Source organism: Neophocaena asiaeorientalis, unplaced genomic scaffold, assembly GCF_003031525.2.
Source record: "Neophocaena asiaeorientalis asiaeorientalis breed wild unplaced genomic scaffold, Neophocaena_asiaeorientalis_V1.1 scaffold242, whole genome shotgun sequence".
Taxonomy (NCBI): Eukaryota; Metazoa; Chordata; class Mammalia; order Artiodactyla; family Phocoenidae; genus Neophocaena; species Neophocaena asiaeorientalis.
Window position 1 is genome coordinate 8587735 of NW_020172451.1, and position 16431 is coordinate 8604165.

The 16431-nt window shown below is 46.1% G+C and overlaps 1 protein-coding gene across 3 annotated transcripts in view; it reads right to left on the minus strand.

Annotated features, from left to right (window-relative positions):
- GRAP2 (GRB2 related adaptor protein 2) overlaps nt 1–16431 on the minus strand; it is a 64359-nt gene that overhangs the window by 19088 nt on the left and 28840 nt on the right. For 2 of the 3 annotated variants that reach the window (XM_024737546.1, XM_024737544.1), the window contains exon 2: nt 1619–1710. In XM_024737546.1, the coding sequence (XP_024593314.1) occupies nt 1619–1696 (78 nt within the window). In that variant the 5' untranslated portion in view covers nt 1697–1710. Of the gene's footprint in view, nt 1–1618; nt 1940–16431 lie in introns of those variants that run through there. The other variant, XM_024737545.1, reaches the window with a different exon arrangement.

A 16431-nucleotide genomic window follows, 5' to 3' on the forward strand; every position in this document is an offset into this window, starting at 1 on the left:
CTTCATTCAGATACAAGAGAGGGGCAGTTAGCAGTGTCTAATCCTACAGGGGTTTAGTAGGGTCCTTACATTCCACAATGAGGAGATCACCAGTGGACTTTAAGGGAGTGTTGGGGGGTAAAAGACAGATTCCAGAGGGTTACAGTGGCGTGAACAGGAAGTGAGGGAGTGGAGGCACCCAGCATAGAGAATTCTTCCCAGTGCTGGCAGTGAGGAGAAGAAAGAAATTAGGAGCTGAACAGAGAAGCAGATTTGAGGAAAGTTTTTTGTTTTTTGTTTTTTTCCTTTTTCCTTTTCTGGGGAATAGGGAACATTTAAGCCAGATAGTAGGTTCTGTTTGAAATGGGAGATGAGGGACGCGACTTGCCCCCAACCCCCCAGGGAGGTTCTCTTTTGGGTGAAAACACTGGAGAATGGTAGATAATCACATGGTCACAATACCCCAGAAGGAAGGGAGGGACTGCTCACCTTATCGCAGACCCCTCTGTGACCTTGGTAAAATCCCAAGGAAGTGAAGGTCACTTTTTCCTGGGTCAGCAGCCCAAGCAATATTTTGACCTTGAGAAGTTCCAACATGGAAGGCATACTCTTGGCAGCCACATTACCAGATCTTGCAAGATGCGAGCAGTCAGAGGGATAAACACTGGGGGGTTAAAATTCCAAACCACGCCATTCCACCTGGTTTGTGCTCCACAGACACTTTCCAAGTCACCCTCTCACATATGATAGGGTTCTTTCCATAGCAAGCATTTATCTTCGTGGAGAGACAATGGTGGTCTCAGTGCCACTGAGCAGTCTCAGGAGGCCCATATGGGTTGCTGAGGACCGGGGATCGGGGTATCCGAGGTGCTCTGAGGCCAGGAAGGGGGACATAGGTGCCAGAGATTGCCCAGTGGCCTCTTGAAGGACTCCTATGCTATTTTGCACAAAACAGGGGCTAAGATGCAGAGTCCGTAAGCATGGTGCATGAAATGTGGGAGGAGTCCAAGGCCTCTTCAGTTCAGCAAGTGGCCACTACAACTCAAGTGCGGGTGGAAGAAAAGTTGTAAGGAACACCTGAGTGGTGGGTGTGCATGGCCTTTGTTGACCCGCATCTCCTCCAGCTGACTTTCCAGGTGTCCCTATCCATACTTTCCTCCTGTAAGTTCCAGCCGTGCTGAAACTCACAATGCTGACCTAATTCTGCCTGGGCTCGCCCACCTCTGAGCTTTAGCCAAAAGCCCGAATCATCTTCATTGTGTTCCCTAATAACTGATGTTGCCACCCGTTCCTACAACCCCATCTTTCAAGGTGGGATCACTTGTCCCCTCACCTGTGCTCCTGGGCACCCAGATAAGACCATCTGTGACAGCCCTTTGGATGGATTTGTTTCCCCCTCCAGACCACGAGCATCTCAGGACAAGGATGGTGGCTTATGCCAATCGGATTTCCATCACCCGGCCTGGTAGCTGGTGCACAGGTGCTCAGAAGGAACCCTTTTGAATGAGGCAAACTTCACATTTTGAAAGGAACTGTGTGTATTTCTTGAGAAACAAAGGATGGATTGTTAGATTAACTCAGTGGCTAAACCGGAGTAACCTAAACTCTCCCCGGCTCTCCCGGGTCCCGCATCACCTACCTTCAGAACATCTCCAGCGTGAAAGCTCAGTTCATCCTCTCCTGAGGCCATGAAATCAAACTTGGCAATGGCTTCCATGTTGTAACGTGAAGCTGGAACGGAAATAATGTGGTCATTGTGCCTTTCTGCCAGGAGGAGGGCAGTCTTAGCGGTTGGTGGAGAGGGTCTAAGGTCTCCAGGCCAGAGAGGAAGGCGTAGGCACACAGTGAGGGCTTTTGTTTTCAGAAAGAGCTGCACGAGCTGCTAGGATCCACTTCCCGGCATCATTCTGTGAATCCCCAGATGCCAGGAGCAGGAAATGAAGGCCAGCAACCGCCTTTCCCCTTCTCCTTTCATCCCCATTTGCTGTCCTGGCCTGTAAGCGTTTCTGGGGCATCTCTGTTTCCGGTTGATAAAGACAGAAGACTTGCTATCATCTCTAACTTGAGGCCTGGGGGCCTGGAAAGACTGTTCTGTAAACACTATCCCAAGGCTGTCCCTCGACAGCTATATTTAGCCAGGCGGTGTTAATTAGACAGATGCCATTTTCTCTTTTACATCTGAATCATTTAAGAGAATTAGACAGCATTGGTCAGTGGGGAACTTAGCGGCCTTCTACATGGTTTGAGAGTGGAAAGCATTCTGGTTTTAGAACTGGGAGACTAAAGGAGTCAGATTCCTTATTTTATTATTATTGTGTGAGCCAAGGACATTTTGGAAATTTGCCTTTTAATACCTCTGAATTGTGTTAAAACATTGGCTCCTCCTAGTAACACATGAGACCTATGTAAAGATGAATAAGTCAGCCCACAAATGAAATATGGTTGGTTTTTTAGGAGGCAGTGGGGCTGTAATAGAAAGAGAGCAGAGTCCTGGTTGTGTCCGTGAACAGCTGTGTGATCTGTGTGAGTACTAAACCTCTTGGAGCCTCAGTTTCCTCGTTCGTAAAATGGGAATCATAATGTGCAACGAATAAGGATGTCAGATGAAATTAAAGAAGAGATGCAAAATGTTATACAAGATAAAGTTGAGTAGCAGAGCATTTATGTTTTAGAATAACGTTATGGAATGAATTTAGCCTCAGCAAAGGCAGCCCAGCCAAAAGCCACAAAAATGTTCTTCTGATTTCTCCCACCTCCTCTAAACTTTTCTCATTGCAATTTGAGGCTTGGGCTTCCCTGGTGGCGCAGGGGTTGAGAATCTGCCTGCCGATGCAGGGGACACGGGTTCGAGCCCTGGTCTGTGAAGATCCCACGTGCCGCGGAGCAACTAGGCCCGTGAGCCACAATTACTGAGCCTGTGACAGTGAGAGGCCCGCGCACTGTGATGAAGAGTGGCCCCAGCTCACCGCAACTAGAGAAAGCCCTTGCACAGAAACGAAGACCAAACGCAGCCAAAAATAAATAAATTAATTAATTAAAAAAGAAATTTGAGGCTTATTCCCTAGGACGCTCAAGTTCTTTGGTTCTCTGCTAACTGTCAAGGACACCGTCTTGAGAGCTATTGTTTGGCATTTATGTTTCGCAAAATTTGCTAAAGTCTGAAACCCTGTAGGTTAGAAACCCTCAAACCTAACTGACTTTCAGTGACCAAGAAACTGAGGCCACAATTATCCTCTCAGTGGGAATTTCTGCCCAAGTGACGAGATTTAGGTAAAAAAGGAAGGTGGCTGCCCGTGGGAGGGGGCGGCACCCGGAGATCAGGGGATTAAAGCGGACTGCAACCCTGGTGATGGCAAGGGGCGCCTTCCTCTGATTTTCCACATTTGCTTGGTCTTCCAAAGGCAACTTATAGAGGTGAGTATTACCAATCCCAAAGATAGATATTAAGCAAAAAATAGTTCAGGATCCAAAGGAAAATGTCATAGCTCACTGTCTGAGCTTTATCACCAGCCAAAACTTATTTCCAAACCCCAAATATATATACTTTTTGTGCACTTTCTTCAAGCTCTGTCCGTCTAAGGCAAATAAAAATTTTTGTGACCTAGGATGACCCACTCAACAGGAAGAAGTAGTCTGTCCTCCTGAGTGAAAGCTAAATGCCTTTGCTGACTTGATTCACCCCATTACTTTAACATGCAAAGCTTTCCCTAATTAAAGCCTTGCTTCTGGTGTGCAGGAAGATGGGCTTCTGTGGGTCACCCACATGGTATCAGCAGCAGACACTGGTCACATCAAGAGATCAAGTGTCAGGTGAATAGTCCTAAAAACCAAGATCCCATTTCTATGCAAATTTACCTTAATAAGCAGGATGGAGACAAGGGGAGGGCAAATGCTAAACATATTAGAAAGTCACATACATTAGAGATGGAAAAAAATATCCAACGCACGCTCTAGATATGACCTTGAGCTTGGGAGAGCTTTCCTACATTACATGTAACTCCAGGCTGGCTGTACGTCATTCAGTGAGAAGGCTGAGGCAGAAGTAAACTTGCTTCTGAATGGTGGCACTTTTCTCTGCCTTCCCCCAGGAAGCAGGTGGTGTGGCAAAGCCAACAACAGAGGCACGTCACCGAGCTCCCCAGCTTGTAATATTAATCCTGGCTCAGAAAACCCAGTTAAACAGGCCCACTCTTCGTGAAATCACTTTGAAAAAAATCTGTTTGCGTCCCATTTCCGTTTGTGAAATGAAATCTGTTCAGATGCCGTTTGGTGGGAGGGAGATGCTCAGGGTGGAGTGGGGGATGCTCTGTTTTCATTCGAATCACCGGGCTCTGCAAGTTCTTCCCTTGAATTTATCATTCTCTGCTTCCGTAATAGCGGAGAATGGTCAATGGGCCAGCCCCAGGGGTTGGTCTTCTGTTTGATCATAAAAATGCGTGGAAAGTTATATCCTATTCCTTTATATCCATTAGTTTTAATTTTGAAAAGTTAAAAATTACCACCAGGGGAAAAATGAAAACGGAACTAACATAGTTTATTCAGTACTTATCCATTTTGTTTGGTACCTACCACCACTGCATACTGCAACTGGAAAAAGAAAACAAATAAATGATGGAGATAAAACATGGTAGCAACAATTCCAAGAGAGAAAAGAGTGGGGAGAGAGAGAGAAAGGTCAGCAGTCCCAAGAGCTCAAGAACGTGGTGGAGTCTTCTTGCTGCTGTTTGCAGTTACAATGCTGCTGACCTCAGGGGAAGATGAAGACAGACACCTCTTCAGAGAGCCTCACAGATGGGTGAAATGCGTTTTCCCTTCCAGTGATCAGCTTTAGAAATGGCTGCAATGCTACCTGCCATAGAGCGTGAATGAGGAGTGACAGCATCCAGGTGCCAGGCCCCTGCCAGCAGCCTCCCCCCTCATCCCGGCCTCAGTGATGGTGCCATTTGTTCAGGAATCCCGCCTCCGAGCCATGCAGGGCTCCTGGCTCTGCTTCTCACCAGCCCTCTGCATCTCTCTCACTCTCCTGCTTTTACAAGTTGTACGGAATACCCATCAGCAGCCCCGAGACACAGACCACCGCTGGACGACACCACACAGGACATCCTCAGCACGATTTTCTCTGCCCTGGCCTTTCCATTTAAGCTTCTTGTACCGCCAAAAAACCTGAAAAATAGTCAGGCTATATACCAGGAATGCTTATGTACTTCTAAAATATAAGTCACCATGGAGGATGAAAACAAAAGCTAGGAGACAGCTCTTTAAAAGAGCCTCCATTTGAAAGCCAGAGTCAGGGGATATGTTCAGAAGAAACGCAGAGTTAACATCAAAATGGTACCAGGCAAGCAACTTCTTGAAAGATTTCAGTTCCTCCTAATTTGGCTATGAATAGTGAAGGTTTCCGTTTTACTTGTCTCTGGAAAAGAGCGATTGCATAACAGCACGGAGCTGTTCCGAAGATTCCGGCTCAGGACCCAGGGAAAGAAGGAGCCAGGTCCTAAACTGAATCGCGACAGCACTTCCTGTTTTGCTGGGGAGAGCCCTAATTTGAATATTATATGACTTGCCCCAGTTTCTGTTGTCAGGTGGTTAGGATTCTGTCTTGAAAAAAGAAGAGAAACTGCTCTTGATAAGTATTTCTTATAGCCTATTTATCAGAACACAAGCAACATAATTTGTATTGATTTATGGATTGATAGAATAGTGAGGCGTTTACATTTTAGGACTTTGGCTGCACTGACCAAGAGGAGCTTAGCTGAAAATGTAAAATTATACCAGCTCTCTAGGTTCACATAATGCGCATGCTTGGAATCTGCACCCTTTCATCGGCAAAGCCCCTCCTGGAGACCGTGGGAAGGCAGTGCCTCCTCCTCTGAATTGACAAGGTCAGCTCAGTGACTTTTCACAAGTGCGAAACCCCACAGTGCCAGGAAAAAATGATGATAGGTAGCTAGACCTCACTGTACACAACGGATCTGTTCTTGGAGAGTTATTATGAAGAGCGTATTTGCAAATGGAATCATTAGCATGCATTATGGAGGCTCATTCTACAAAGGAACCCCGTGGTGAATCCCTTTACCAAATGGAAAGGAAATTTTGTTATGCAGATAGCTATCTTTTAATTGATCTGTGTGAAAGGCTGGGTTTTCGTGCACTGAGTCTTAAAACGGAGCGCACCTGTGTATCCCTTCTACCACCTCTCACCGTGGGTTAAATATTAGTTCCCCCTTTTCTTAACCCCCAAATGCTTTCTAAAAACCTCTTCTACTGATACATAACATCACCCCTCAGAATATAGAGTAGGAGTTCTGTAAAGGGCCAGAGAGAAAGGGTTTTCGGCTCCGCGAGCTGTACGGTCTCTGCCATGACCACGCATCCGTGCCGTTTTCCAGAAGCCAGCCTGAGAGAACAGTAAATGAACAGGCAGAGCTGGGTTCTGATACAATTTTATTTATGCTCACTGAAACTTGAATTTCATATAATTTTTACATGCCACAAGATATTATTATTCTGATTTTCCCCCACCATTCAAAAAGAGTAATAACCACCGTAGCTTGTGGCCAAAAATATGTGATGAGTCAAATTTGATGTACTGGCCGTAGTTTACGGACTCCTGGTATAGACGTTTTTATCAATATCCTATCTACCTTCCCTGGTAGTCTGTAAACTTCTTGGGGTCTTAGGAGTAGCTGGACCTGGATTTGAACCTCAGAGGTGGCATTTACTTCCCAAGTATCAAAGTTTCTTCATCCCTAACCCGGAAGTAGCCACCCTTACTTCACAGGGATCCTGTGTGTAAATGTGTAGAAAGACCCTGGCGCACAGTAGGCATCCAATAAATGGTAGTAACGGTTGTTATTTCTTCTTAGATGCCCTACGATACCTCACCAGTGCTTAGGCACCTAGCAAATGCTTGTTGAGTGACTGGAAACATGATAAATGGCCTGCCGTCAGAGTTGCAACTGTAATTGATTTCCTCAGGGAAGGGGCAGCTGACCGGAGGACCCATTCACAAGGATGGATTAATTTCCCATTCAAAGGTGCCCTGACTTCTGGGCAAACTCAGCCAGAGATAATGAAGCAGGCACCCACGCTAAAGGTCTGATTTATTTAATCCAATAGAGGGCAATGGTGCGCCCCAAACAGTGGATTCCATCTCGTAACTTTTCTATGCATCTCGAGTCCCCACAACCTCTCTCCAGTTTGGCGACTGTCTTCTTTCTCTCTGGTGCGTTTTAAGGCATATAAACTTTAACGTTTCAAAGAGTCTCAAACCCATAAAATACAGAATTGCTTTGATGGATAAAAATTGGAAGACATCTGCTCCTACACATTTTCTGATGCTTAAATTCTCTCTGAGCTCCCTGAAAAGTTGGTCCCCTTTCATCTCAAAGTGACCAGTCCCTCTCTGCTACTTTGAGTCTAGGTTTATGATTTGTGTTGGAATCCCTACTGTGTGTTTTTCTTTTATCTGAACCTTACAGCTGTGGTTAGGGCCTTTCTGCTTTATCACCTCTTACTGGGCATTGGACAGAGCAGGAAACCAAGAAAGGTCACAGATGGCTCTTCTTGAAAATCTGTAAGCATAGGATGGACAATTATCTGTAACTCACCTGTTAGCCTCTGCTGAAATATTTTTCTAGAGACCTAAATCAATCTATTCTGGAAAAGAAAGTGAAGAAAAAAAACAAGAAAGAAAAGAATAAAGGCTGCGCATGGCCAAGTGACCAAGGGCTGGCCTCTCCTCCCTTCGCGCTCTCAAATGACAACATTTTGGCTCTATTCGAAACCAGCAGAACCTCACTTACAGGCTACCTCTTTCATTAGCCGGCCATGTTGGAAATGTTAACCTTCTCTGAACGTCTAACAAGGCTTACAGATTCCTTTGCTGTGCCTGCTCTTGAATTACTTCTAACTCATCCTCTGGGGCCCTTAAAATAGAGAGCCTCCAGTCCTATTCTAGTAAGATCCTCCTTGTGGTTTCTCTGGAGACTTGGATCTGAGGCCAGGTGTGGAGGGTGAAGTGGGAGTTGGAATCATGGCGGCTACAACCAAGCTTGCAGATAGCCGTGAACTTGGGAGTGGCCACCATGGGCTTCTCCTTTAAAAGATTTACAACAAACAACTCCTATGCTTATCTGGATCTCCCAAGTCAGAGAGGCAGGACCATTTCTTTTTGGGTTTAGAATCTCAGGGGCCTTCTCGGGAGGACCTGGCCTGTTTCCATAGGTACTCTCTCCGTAGGGTATAAACATTTCTGATTTTTATTGCAACCAGAGTAAGCCAAGACAAGCAAAATATACTCCACAAACCATTTCTGGCTAGTTGGCTGAGATCTTTGTACTGTACCCTCTAAAAGCCGCCATTTTAAATGATTTTGTGCCCATGGGACATTCTTATTTTCCTCTTGTCCCCGGGTGACTCATTATTTCCCCCTCATAAGCCCCAGGAAAGCATAAATCCCCTGGCATGACCAGCAGGGGTGAACACACGGAACTAGAGGGGCCCTTTGAAGCTTGTCTGAGGACGATAATTCCTCGGCAGCTGATCTGCTGACGCCAGTCCTGAAGCCACTAGGAAGTGGCCGATGAACGGAAGCCTTCAGGGAGCACTCCATCTCCCGCGCAGGTGTGTTCCGCACCGAACAATGCATCCTCTAGCTGCTTCAGTGCAGAAAGTGGCAACAGAGCAGTCTCTGATGACAGGTTAACTAATGGGCAGCAGGCAGTGGGATAGGAAACATGGGTAGGGGAGGCGTGCTCTCTGCAATGGCCTCAGGCTCAGCCCGTAACCATGCACTGCAAGGCTGGCGGTACCCACCCTGACCTTCTAATGCCTCTCTCTGCCAGCACCTCCTGCACACCCTCTGCCAGCCTCTTAGGTTCAGTCCAACCTGGGAACCCAGCCCTGCCTGGACCCCTTGGCTTTGCCCTGAGATTTTTTCCTATTTTCCAAATGGGAACATCTCCCCAGCTAGAAGGCACTAGGTTCCCAGGTTTGGAAGCCAAAGAAATATATTTCAAAGACTAACAGACAAACGTGACACAACCGGAGAGTCCCTCTAAGTCCCTGATATCCTTATTTAATCAAATTGCTCTTCCGCTGGTCCCCGTCTGTCACTGTGGATTATGGAGATTTCTTTGATCTCAAGGATGCTGTTTCCTCTTTAAAAATTAGCTCCGCTTTTCCTACTTAAGGTTTTGTGTTGTGTGTGTGTGTGGAGGGGGGAGGGATGGCAAGGGGAAGGAAGTAGAAGAGGGAGGAGACAAATCAGGAGATGGTCCCTGTGCAAGTCGCTCCCCTCCCCTGCCTCATAAATTGAGTGATGCCCAGATAAAGGGTCATTTGCTCTTCCTTCTTCTGAGTATTGATCACCTTACTTTTCTTTCATCAACACCAGTTTGGTTTATAAAACATAACTTTCTTTTTAAGTTCAAAGCACATCATATAAAACCTCATTCGTCTTCACACTTTTTGTAAGAAAAATCTTTCTTGAAGCAAAATGTGGAAGTTCTTTCAAACTCAAGCAAATTCTATTCTTGTTTTCCTGATGTGCCGGTCTCTGCAGGGTGAGGCTGCCGGTAACAGTGACCTGGTTTCAAATCTCAAGTCTGTTGCCGGCCTGGTAGCTGGGTAAACAAATTCTCTGTGCCATGGTTTTCTCATGAAGACCGGAGAAAATAATCCTCACCCCACAGTGTTTTGGGAAGAGGATGTAGAAGGCATGGCTCCTCATTGGGGATCAACAGTTTAGTGTGTCTTTCTCCAGAGCATTTTTGCCTCTCAGCTATCTACCATTCTTTCTCGTAAAGAATTTCAAAAAATTTCAAAACTCTAAATCCAAGCATATACTCCTTTTCAGCTTTTCAAGGCCCCATTTTCCCCCACTTACCCTGGGCAAGTGTTAGCTTCTCCCTACTTACTATGGGGCCCTGGCTGCAATGTCACCAGAAGGTACAACGCTTGTAATCAAGACAAGCCAGTAACTAAAGAGAAAAGATAGCACTAACCAGAGGGAAGTGGGGAAATGGAAGGTTGAGAAACACAAAACTGATTTGGCTTCTAAACCCTGCCGTGGGCCCAGAGCTTGGTCACTGCGTTGCTATCTTTAAACAGGAAGCTCCAGGACAGTCATGTAGGGAGAGCACATGGAACGTGCCTCACCGATGGCTAGGAACAAGAACCAGCAAAGACTAAGTTCCATTTATCGCCATGGTCTATCACGTGCCAAGGGCTTCACAAACGGCCACCCTTTGCAGCATGCATTATTATTATCGCTCACATTTTATGAATGAGAAAATGAGGTGAGAGTTTAGGGTACATGCTCTCTCTTCTCGGTCCTAGCAAAATAATGCAAGTCCTGCACTAGTTCAGGATAATTGCTAACTCGCTTAGGGCCGCCTGAACCTTCCTGGGCTGCTGTCCATCAGCCAACAGGAGCAATTCTCACATACCTGCAGAATTCAAGCCCATTGCTCCTTGGTCAAAGAGGCAAAGACTCCAATAAATCTGACGGACCTCACACCAAGCAATCATGCTTTAAGGCAACTGCAGATGTGGAAACAATCTCAATTAATAAACTTACAAGCAGCTGTTCTCTTTTCCTTTCCTTTCTGTTCCTCTCCCTCTCTCTCCTTGCCTCTTTCTCTCTTGAGATATCATGGTTGTCTAACCTTTCCCACCATCCACTTTCCCCACAATCTGTTCTGCTGTTTTCAACTTCTTTTTCTTTCTCTTCAAAACATTAGTAATTTACCATGGATCTATATAGTTAGGGAAAGTGTATCTAAAATGTTCCTGTTTAAATATCTTCTACACTTTTCTTACTCAAATAACCCCATGAAAACATCAATCTAAAACAACAACAACAAAAATGAAACAGAAAGAGCCTATGACCCGGAGATGTTACCTCTAGCCCCACTCTGCTGCAAGACTTGCCACTTTCTAATTTTATCCTGATGGTTTCCTAAAACTGTAACAATTGTCGACAGAAACACCAGTAATCCTGCTGGCAAAACCCAACCAGGAATGAAGCATTAAAAATACTCAGCTACGGGGATTCCCTGGTGGTGCAGTGGTTAAGAATCCGCCTGCCAATGCTCTAGAGCCCGAGAGCCACAACTACTGAAACCCGCGCACCTAGAGCCCATGCTCCACAAGAAGAGAAGCCACCGCAATGAGAAGCCCGTGCGCCACAACTAGAGAAAACCCACGCACAGCAACGAAGAACCAATGCAGCCAAAAATAAATAATTAAAAAAATAAATTAATTAAAAAAAAATACCCAGCTAAAATCAGAAATTACTTAATGAGCCCTACAAGAAGGGCAAGAGGAGTGGTGGTAGATGTGAGTGGAAGCCAAGAACGAGACAGAAAGACAGACAGACATTTTACACACCTCCACCCTTTTTTTCCCCTTCTCATTTTCTATTCACATCCTGATTTCCCCTAGAATATATCACTGGGATTTTATGGTGCCCTCTCTTTTCCTTCTGCCCTTCTGTTCGCTTCGTGTTTGCTTTTATTGATCTGGGCTCTGAAAGCTTGGCTCATTTATCACATATTTGAAAGCCTCCATCTTCCTGCTCTGTCGTCACCAGGGTTATAACATCATTCACAAACACAGCACCCGCCCCCCCATCCCTTTCCCTCACCATCTGTGCTCTGTGCTCCCTTAACTTTACCAAAGCACAAAAGGGTAGAGTGAATGACTGCATGACCACAGCTACTTTCATCTTCTTGTCACTTTTACTTATATTCCCCAGCCCCCATTTATTATTGGAATGCGGATGATTTTTTTAGCTCACTGGTCTCAAAAGCTTGCAAAAGTGGACGTGAACCGTATGACAGCGTACCTTCCTTCATTTGATAAGTCTGTCGCTGAGAAATTGGAGGTAATTACATTTTTATTGAACAAGTCACCCCATAAAGGTACTAAAAAGCTGCCAATAGAACGGAGGATATTGTGAATTGCTTCCATCAAATGAATAACTGTTACATTCTTACTTTTGGGAAATGTAGGTCTTAATTGGAGTTTGCTTGAACTGAGGAACACCTGTATTAGCCTTGTTTAAAGCAGTTCTCTTTCTTTTCTAATTGCCAGTTTTGATCAAGTAGGGCCCTAAATCTTGGATTCTCAAAGTCAGAAGTGACCCAGAAAGTTGGTGTGGTCTTTCCCTAATGTATTGCGATGATAGAGAATGGGCGTGGCAGGGGGAGAGGGGTGCCGTAGGGAGGGTGGACTTGGAAGGAATAGACTAAGAGCTTGGTGAATTGGTTATATGGAACCAAAATGTCTCACGATAATTTTCGGTCTGAAAGCTTAGACATAAGAATTTGGGACTTGTGAGCATCATCTTCTTATACTCAATTTATTTTTCTTCTTAGGGCAAAATTCAGACTAAAAATTATTGTATTCCTTCCCTCTGCTTTTCTCTTCCAACTCTTTTTTTCATAAGCAAACTTAATGCCTTTTTGGTCTTTATTCCATAATAAATGGAACGTGGGCTTTGGAGTCAAGCAGAGTTGGATTTGAACTCTGACTCCTTCATTCACCAGTTGTGTGGTGATAAACAAATTGGTTACCTGTGAACTCAGTTTCCTTACCTAAAAACCCCCTCCAGGTTGACGTTAACCTCTTAAACTATTTTTTGCGTGTCAACTCCAAACCCGCCAGTTCTGGTAGTTATCACTCGACCTGTCTTTCTTCATTTTTTTTAAAAAAAAATTATTTATTTATTTTTGGCTGTGTTGGGTCTTCGTTGTGGTGCATGGGCTTCTCACTGAGGTGGCTTCTCTTGTTGCGGAGCCTGGACTCTAGGTGCCTGGGCTTCAGTAGTTGTGGCACATGGGCTCAGTAGTTGTGGCTCGCGGGCTCTAGAGCACAGGCTCAGTAGTTGTGGCGCACGGGCTTAGTTGCTCTGCGGCATGTGGGATCTTCCCGGACCAGGGCTCGAACCCGTGTCGCCTGCATTGGCAGGCAGATTCTTAACCACTGCACCACCAGGGAAGTCCTTCTTTCTTCATTTTATTCTCTAGGGAATCATGAAAAATGCAACCAGATGCCTTGCTGAAAGCAAACTGTGCTGTGCTCTTTCCAACTCTCAGGAAAAGAAAAATCAGAACAGGTCAACTCTTCCTTGAGGGACACACTTGGGGAAATGCAAAGTGGAAGAAATTCACCTTCTCACTCACTTTCCCTCTTTTGTGTTTTCTGTTCCCCACTCCTTGTCCCCTTTTCCAGTCTGTTGAGTTTCCTTTTCTCATGTCTTTTATTTTTAATTTTTTAATTTTTTGGCTGCACCGCGGGGATCTTCCTTCCCTGACCAGGGATCGAAACTGGACTCTCTGCAGTGGAAGTATGGAGTCTTAAGAACTGGACCGTCAGGGAAGTCCCTTCTCCTGTCTTTTTTTTTTTCGTTATGCGGGCCTCTCACTGTTGTGGCCTCTCCTGTTGCGGAGCACAGGCTCCGGATGCGCAGGCTCAGCGGCCATGGCTCACAGGCCCAGCCGCTCCACGGCATGTGGGATCTTCCTGGACCGGGGCACGAACCCGCGTCCCCTGCATCAGCAGGCGGACTCTCAACCACTGCGCCACCAGGGAAGCCCACCTTCTCCTGTCTTTTAAATAGGCTGCTGTCACATTAGCTATCGTGCCCCCATCCTCCCTCTACCCTGTGCTGCCTGCTTGATGGAGCAAAGACCCCCGCGTGTTGAAGATTTCTGACACACACACTTTCTGAGGGTCATTTTTCCATTCAGAATTCGTCGATGTCATGTTGCCATGCCACCTCCCAGATCCACTCAAGACTCTTGTTGTCATTTCAGGCCTTCAGCAATCTCTCCCCGGCCTGTCTCTCTAAACTAACCTCGGATCCGGCACCACGTACCCCGTGCAAACGTGCTTTAGTGACTGGCCCCTCATTATCCTCTAAGCACCCTATCTGCATCCTTGCCTCTGCACCGGCCCTCCTTCTGCCATCTAACTCAGGCTGCTCTGTACAGCTATGCAGGTTGTCCGCTGTACAAGGGCCCCTGGCTAAGGCTTCAGTGGGGACTGAAATCCGTCTGGTGCTCTTCTAACCAAGCTGCCAGTCCTGGTGTGGGGCTGCATCTGCCTAGAGTTAGGGCCACCCTTTCCTAGCTTAAATAAAGGCACCTGGTCTAACTTCACCTGCTGCTTCAAGGCCTCACTCAGGGCCCGCCCCTGTCATCCCCTATGCTCCCGCTGCCTCTTACACTTTCTGGGGACTCGGTGTATCTACTCTACCCCTTGCTTGCCGCTGCCACCACGTCCGGTGAGGTGGGCAAGTACGTGGGCTCTGCAGTCAGACTGCCAGAGTTCAGACTGCCAGTGGCTATCTGGGTGACCCTGAGCAAGTTATTTAGTGTCTCTGAGCCTCAGTTTCCTCGTCTTTAAAACAGGAAGAATACTAGTGCCTGCCTCCTAGCGTGCCTGTGAAAAGCATGTGAAATATCCCCTACACCACTTAGCATGGGGCCTGGCACATAGTAGGTGTACTCAGGAATTGTTAGTTATTGTGACTTCCCACACATTCCTCGGTTATTGAGACGTGTGTGGCTCACAGGCAGTACGAATGAGGAAACGTATACCTCACTAAGTAGGGGTGTGAGATAAAACACGGAAGGCCCAGTTCAATTTGAATTTCAGATAAACAAAAAGTACCTTCTAGCATAAGTATATCCCAGATGTTTACCTTCTCCACAGAACTCTCAAAGAGGAGGACTGGGGCTTCCCTGGTGGCGCTAGTGGTTGAGAACCTGCCTGCCAATGCAGGGAACACGGGTTCGAGCCCTGGTCTGGGAAGATCCCACATGCCGCGGAGCAACTGGGCCCGTGAGCCACAACTACTGAGCCTGCGCGTCTGGAGCCTGTGCTCCGCAACAAGAGAGGCCGAGACAGTGAAAGGCCCGCGCAACGCGATGAAGAGTGGACCCCGCTCGCCGCAACTAGAGAAAGCCCTCGCACAGAAACGACGACCCAACACTGCCAAAAATAAAAAAAAAAATTAAAAAAAAAAAAAAAAAGAGGAGGACTGGCTCATTGTCAAGAATGATGGCAAAGGATCATTTCTTTTCACCCTCTCACCTCAATTCTCCCTGCTGTCCCTTCTCCTCACACCATGCCTGTCCCATGAGGCCTTTTACATGAAAACTGAGGAGTGGGCTATCCTGTGGGATGAGACCTGAGGTGTCGGAATGAAGCCTTTAGGCGTTCTTGTGAAGGCTGTGGTTTGTGTGTAGAAGTATATATTTTCCCACTCATATACCCTGTGAGCCACAAAATGTCATACTTCCTACTTTCTCTACCTTTCTGGTGTTATTTGCTAGTCTTAATATTGTGTGCGTGTCAAAAGACACGCGTTTAGCATTATGCATTCCGGAATGCTACACGTTTTGATAAGTGGATTTCGTATAGTGGAATTTCTCTCTTTATAAGTGAATTTTCTTGTAATCCGTGTTTGTGGTAAAGCTGGAATCCTCTAAACCTTCTTACGCATTCAGATATTTCTCTTGTGATTATTCTGGCATTTCACATCGTTATTCTCAAATTCACTATCTGCTTTCTCGTATCTATAATGTGTCAAAATTTTCCATGCTTGGCATTTGCACCACAGTAGAAGAATTCCTGGGCACCAGCCCCAGTAAATTATTAGTAGTCTCATCACGTAGTCACCAGGTTGACGTTTACTTGTATAACCCATGTATCTAGTCCTGATAACAGATAATCCTTGAATGGGTTGTTGATACCTCATCCCTTCTTTATATGATTTGTGCCTTCCTAGAGCCTTGTTTCTTCCTGGAATCATTGTAGAGGAAGTTACTAAACCACCAGCAGTGCCAAATGTGGTTCTGTTCTTTTCATGATCTTCTCTTTTTTATAGTCTTTCATTTCAAATCCTCCGTTACTGACTCCTTGCCCAGATTCTTTCCTCTCTCTTAATTCTGTCTGCATAGCCAAGAAGCATCAATTTCTCCTCGGGCTAGTCTTCAGATTTTCTGCTGCTTGACCTCACTAGCTCTCATTCTCCTTGTTTCCCTCAAGAGTACCTCCTATACTTTAAGCATTCACTCAACAAACATTTACCAGGCCCCACTTTGTGCCGGGCACCCTGTTCAGCATGGAGATTCTGAGTGGACTGGGGAGCCTATCCTAGCCCTCAGATGGCTCAGAGTCTTGTAGGACAGACAGACACGTCGACCAAAGAAGCAAGAGCAGTGTGACAATGGAGCCAAACCTCAAGTGGTTGAGGACCCCAAGGAAGTGGCTTCTAATCAGCCTGGGATGGGTAGAGGCACAGCAAGGACCAGGGGAAGCTTCCCCAAAGAGGTATCAATTGAGCTGAGACTTGTGGACAGGTAGAGGGCACGTACATCACAGATAGAGAGAGAGGTGTGCGCAAGAAGGAACTGGGGAGCCCAGTGTGTTCATTAT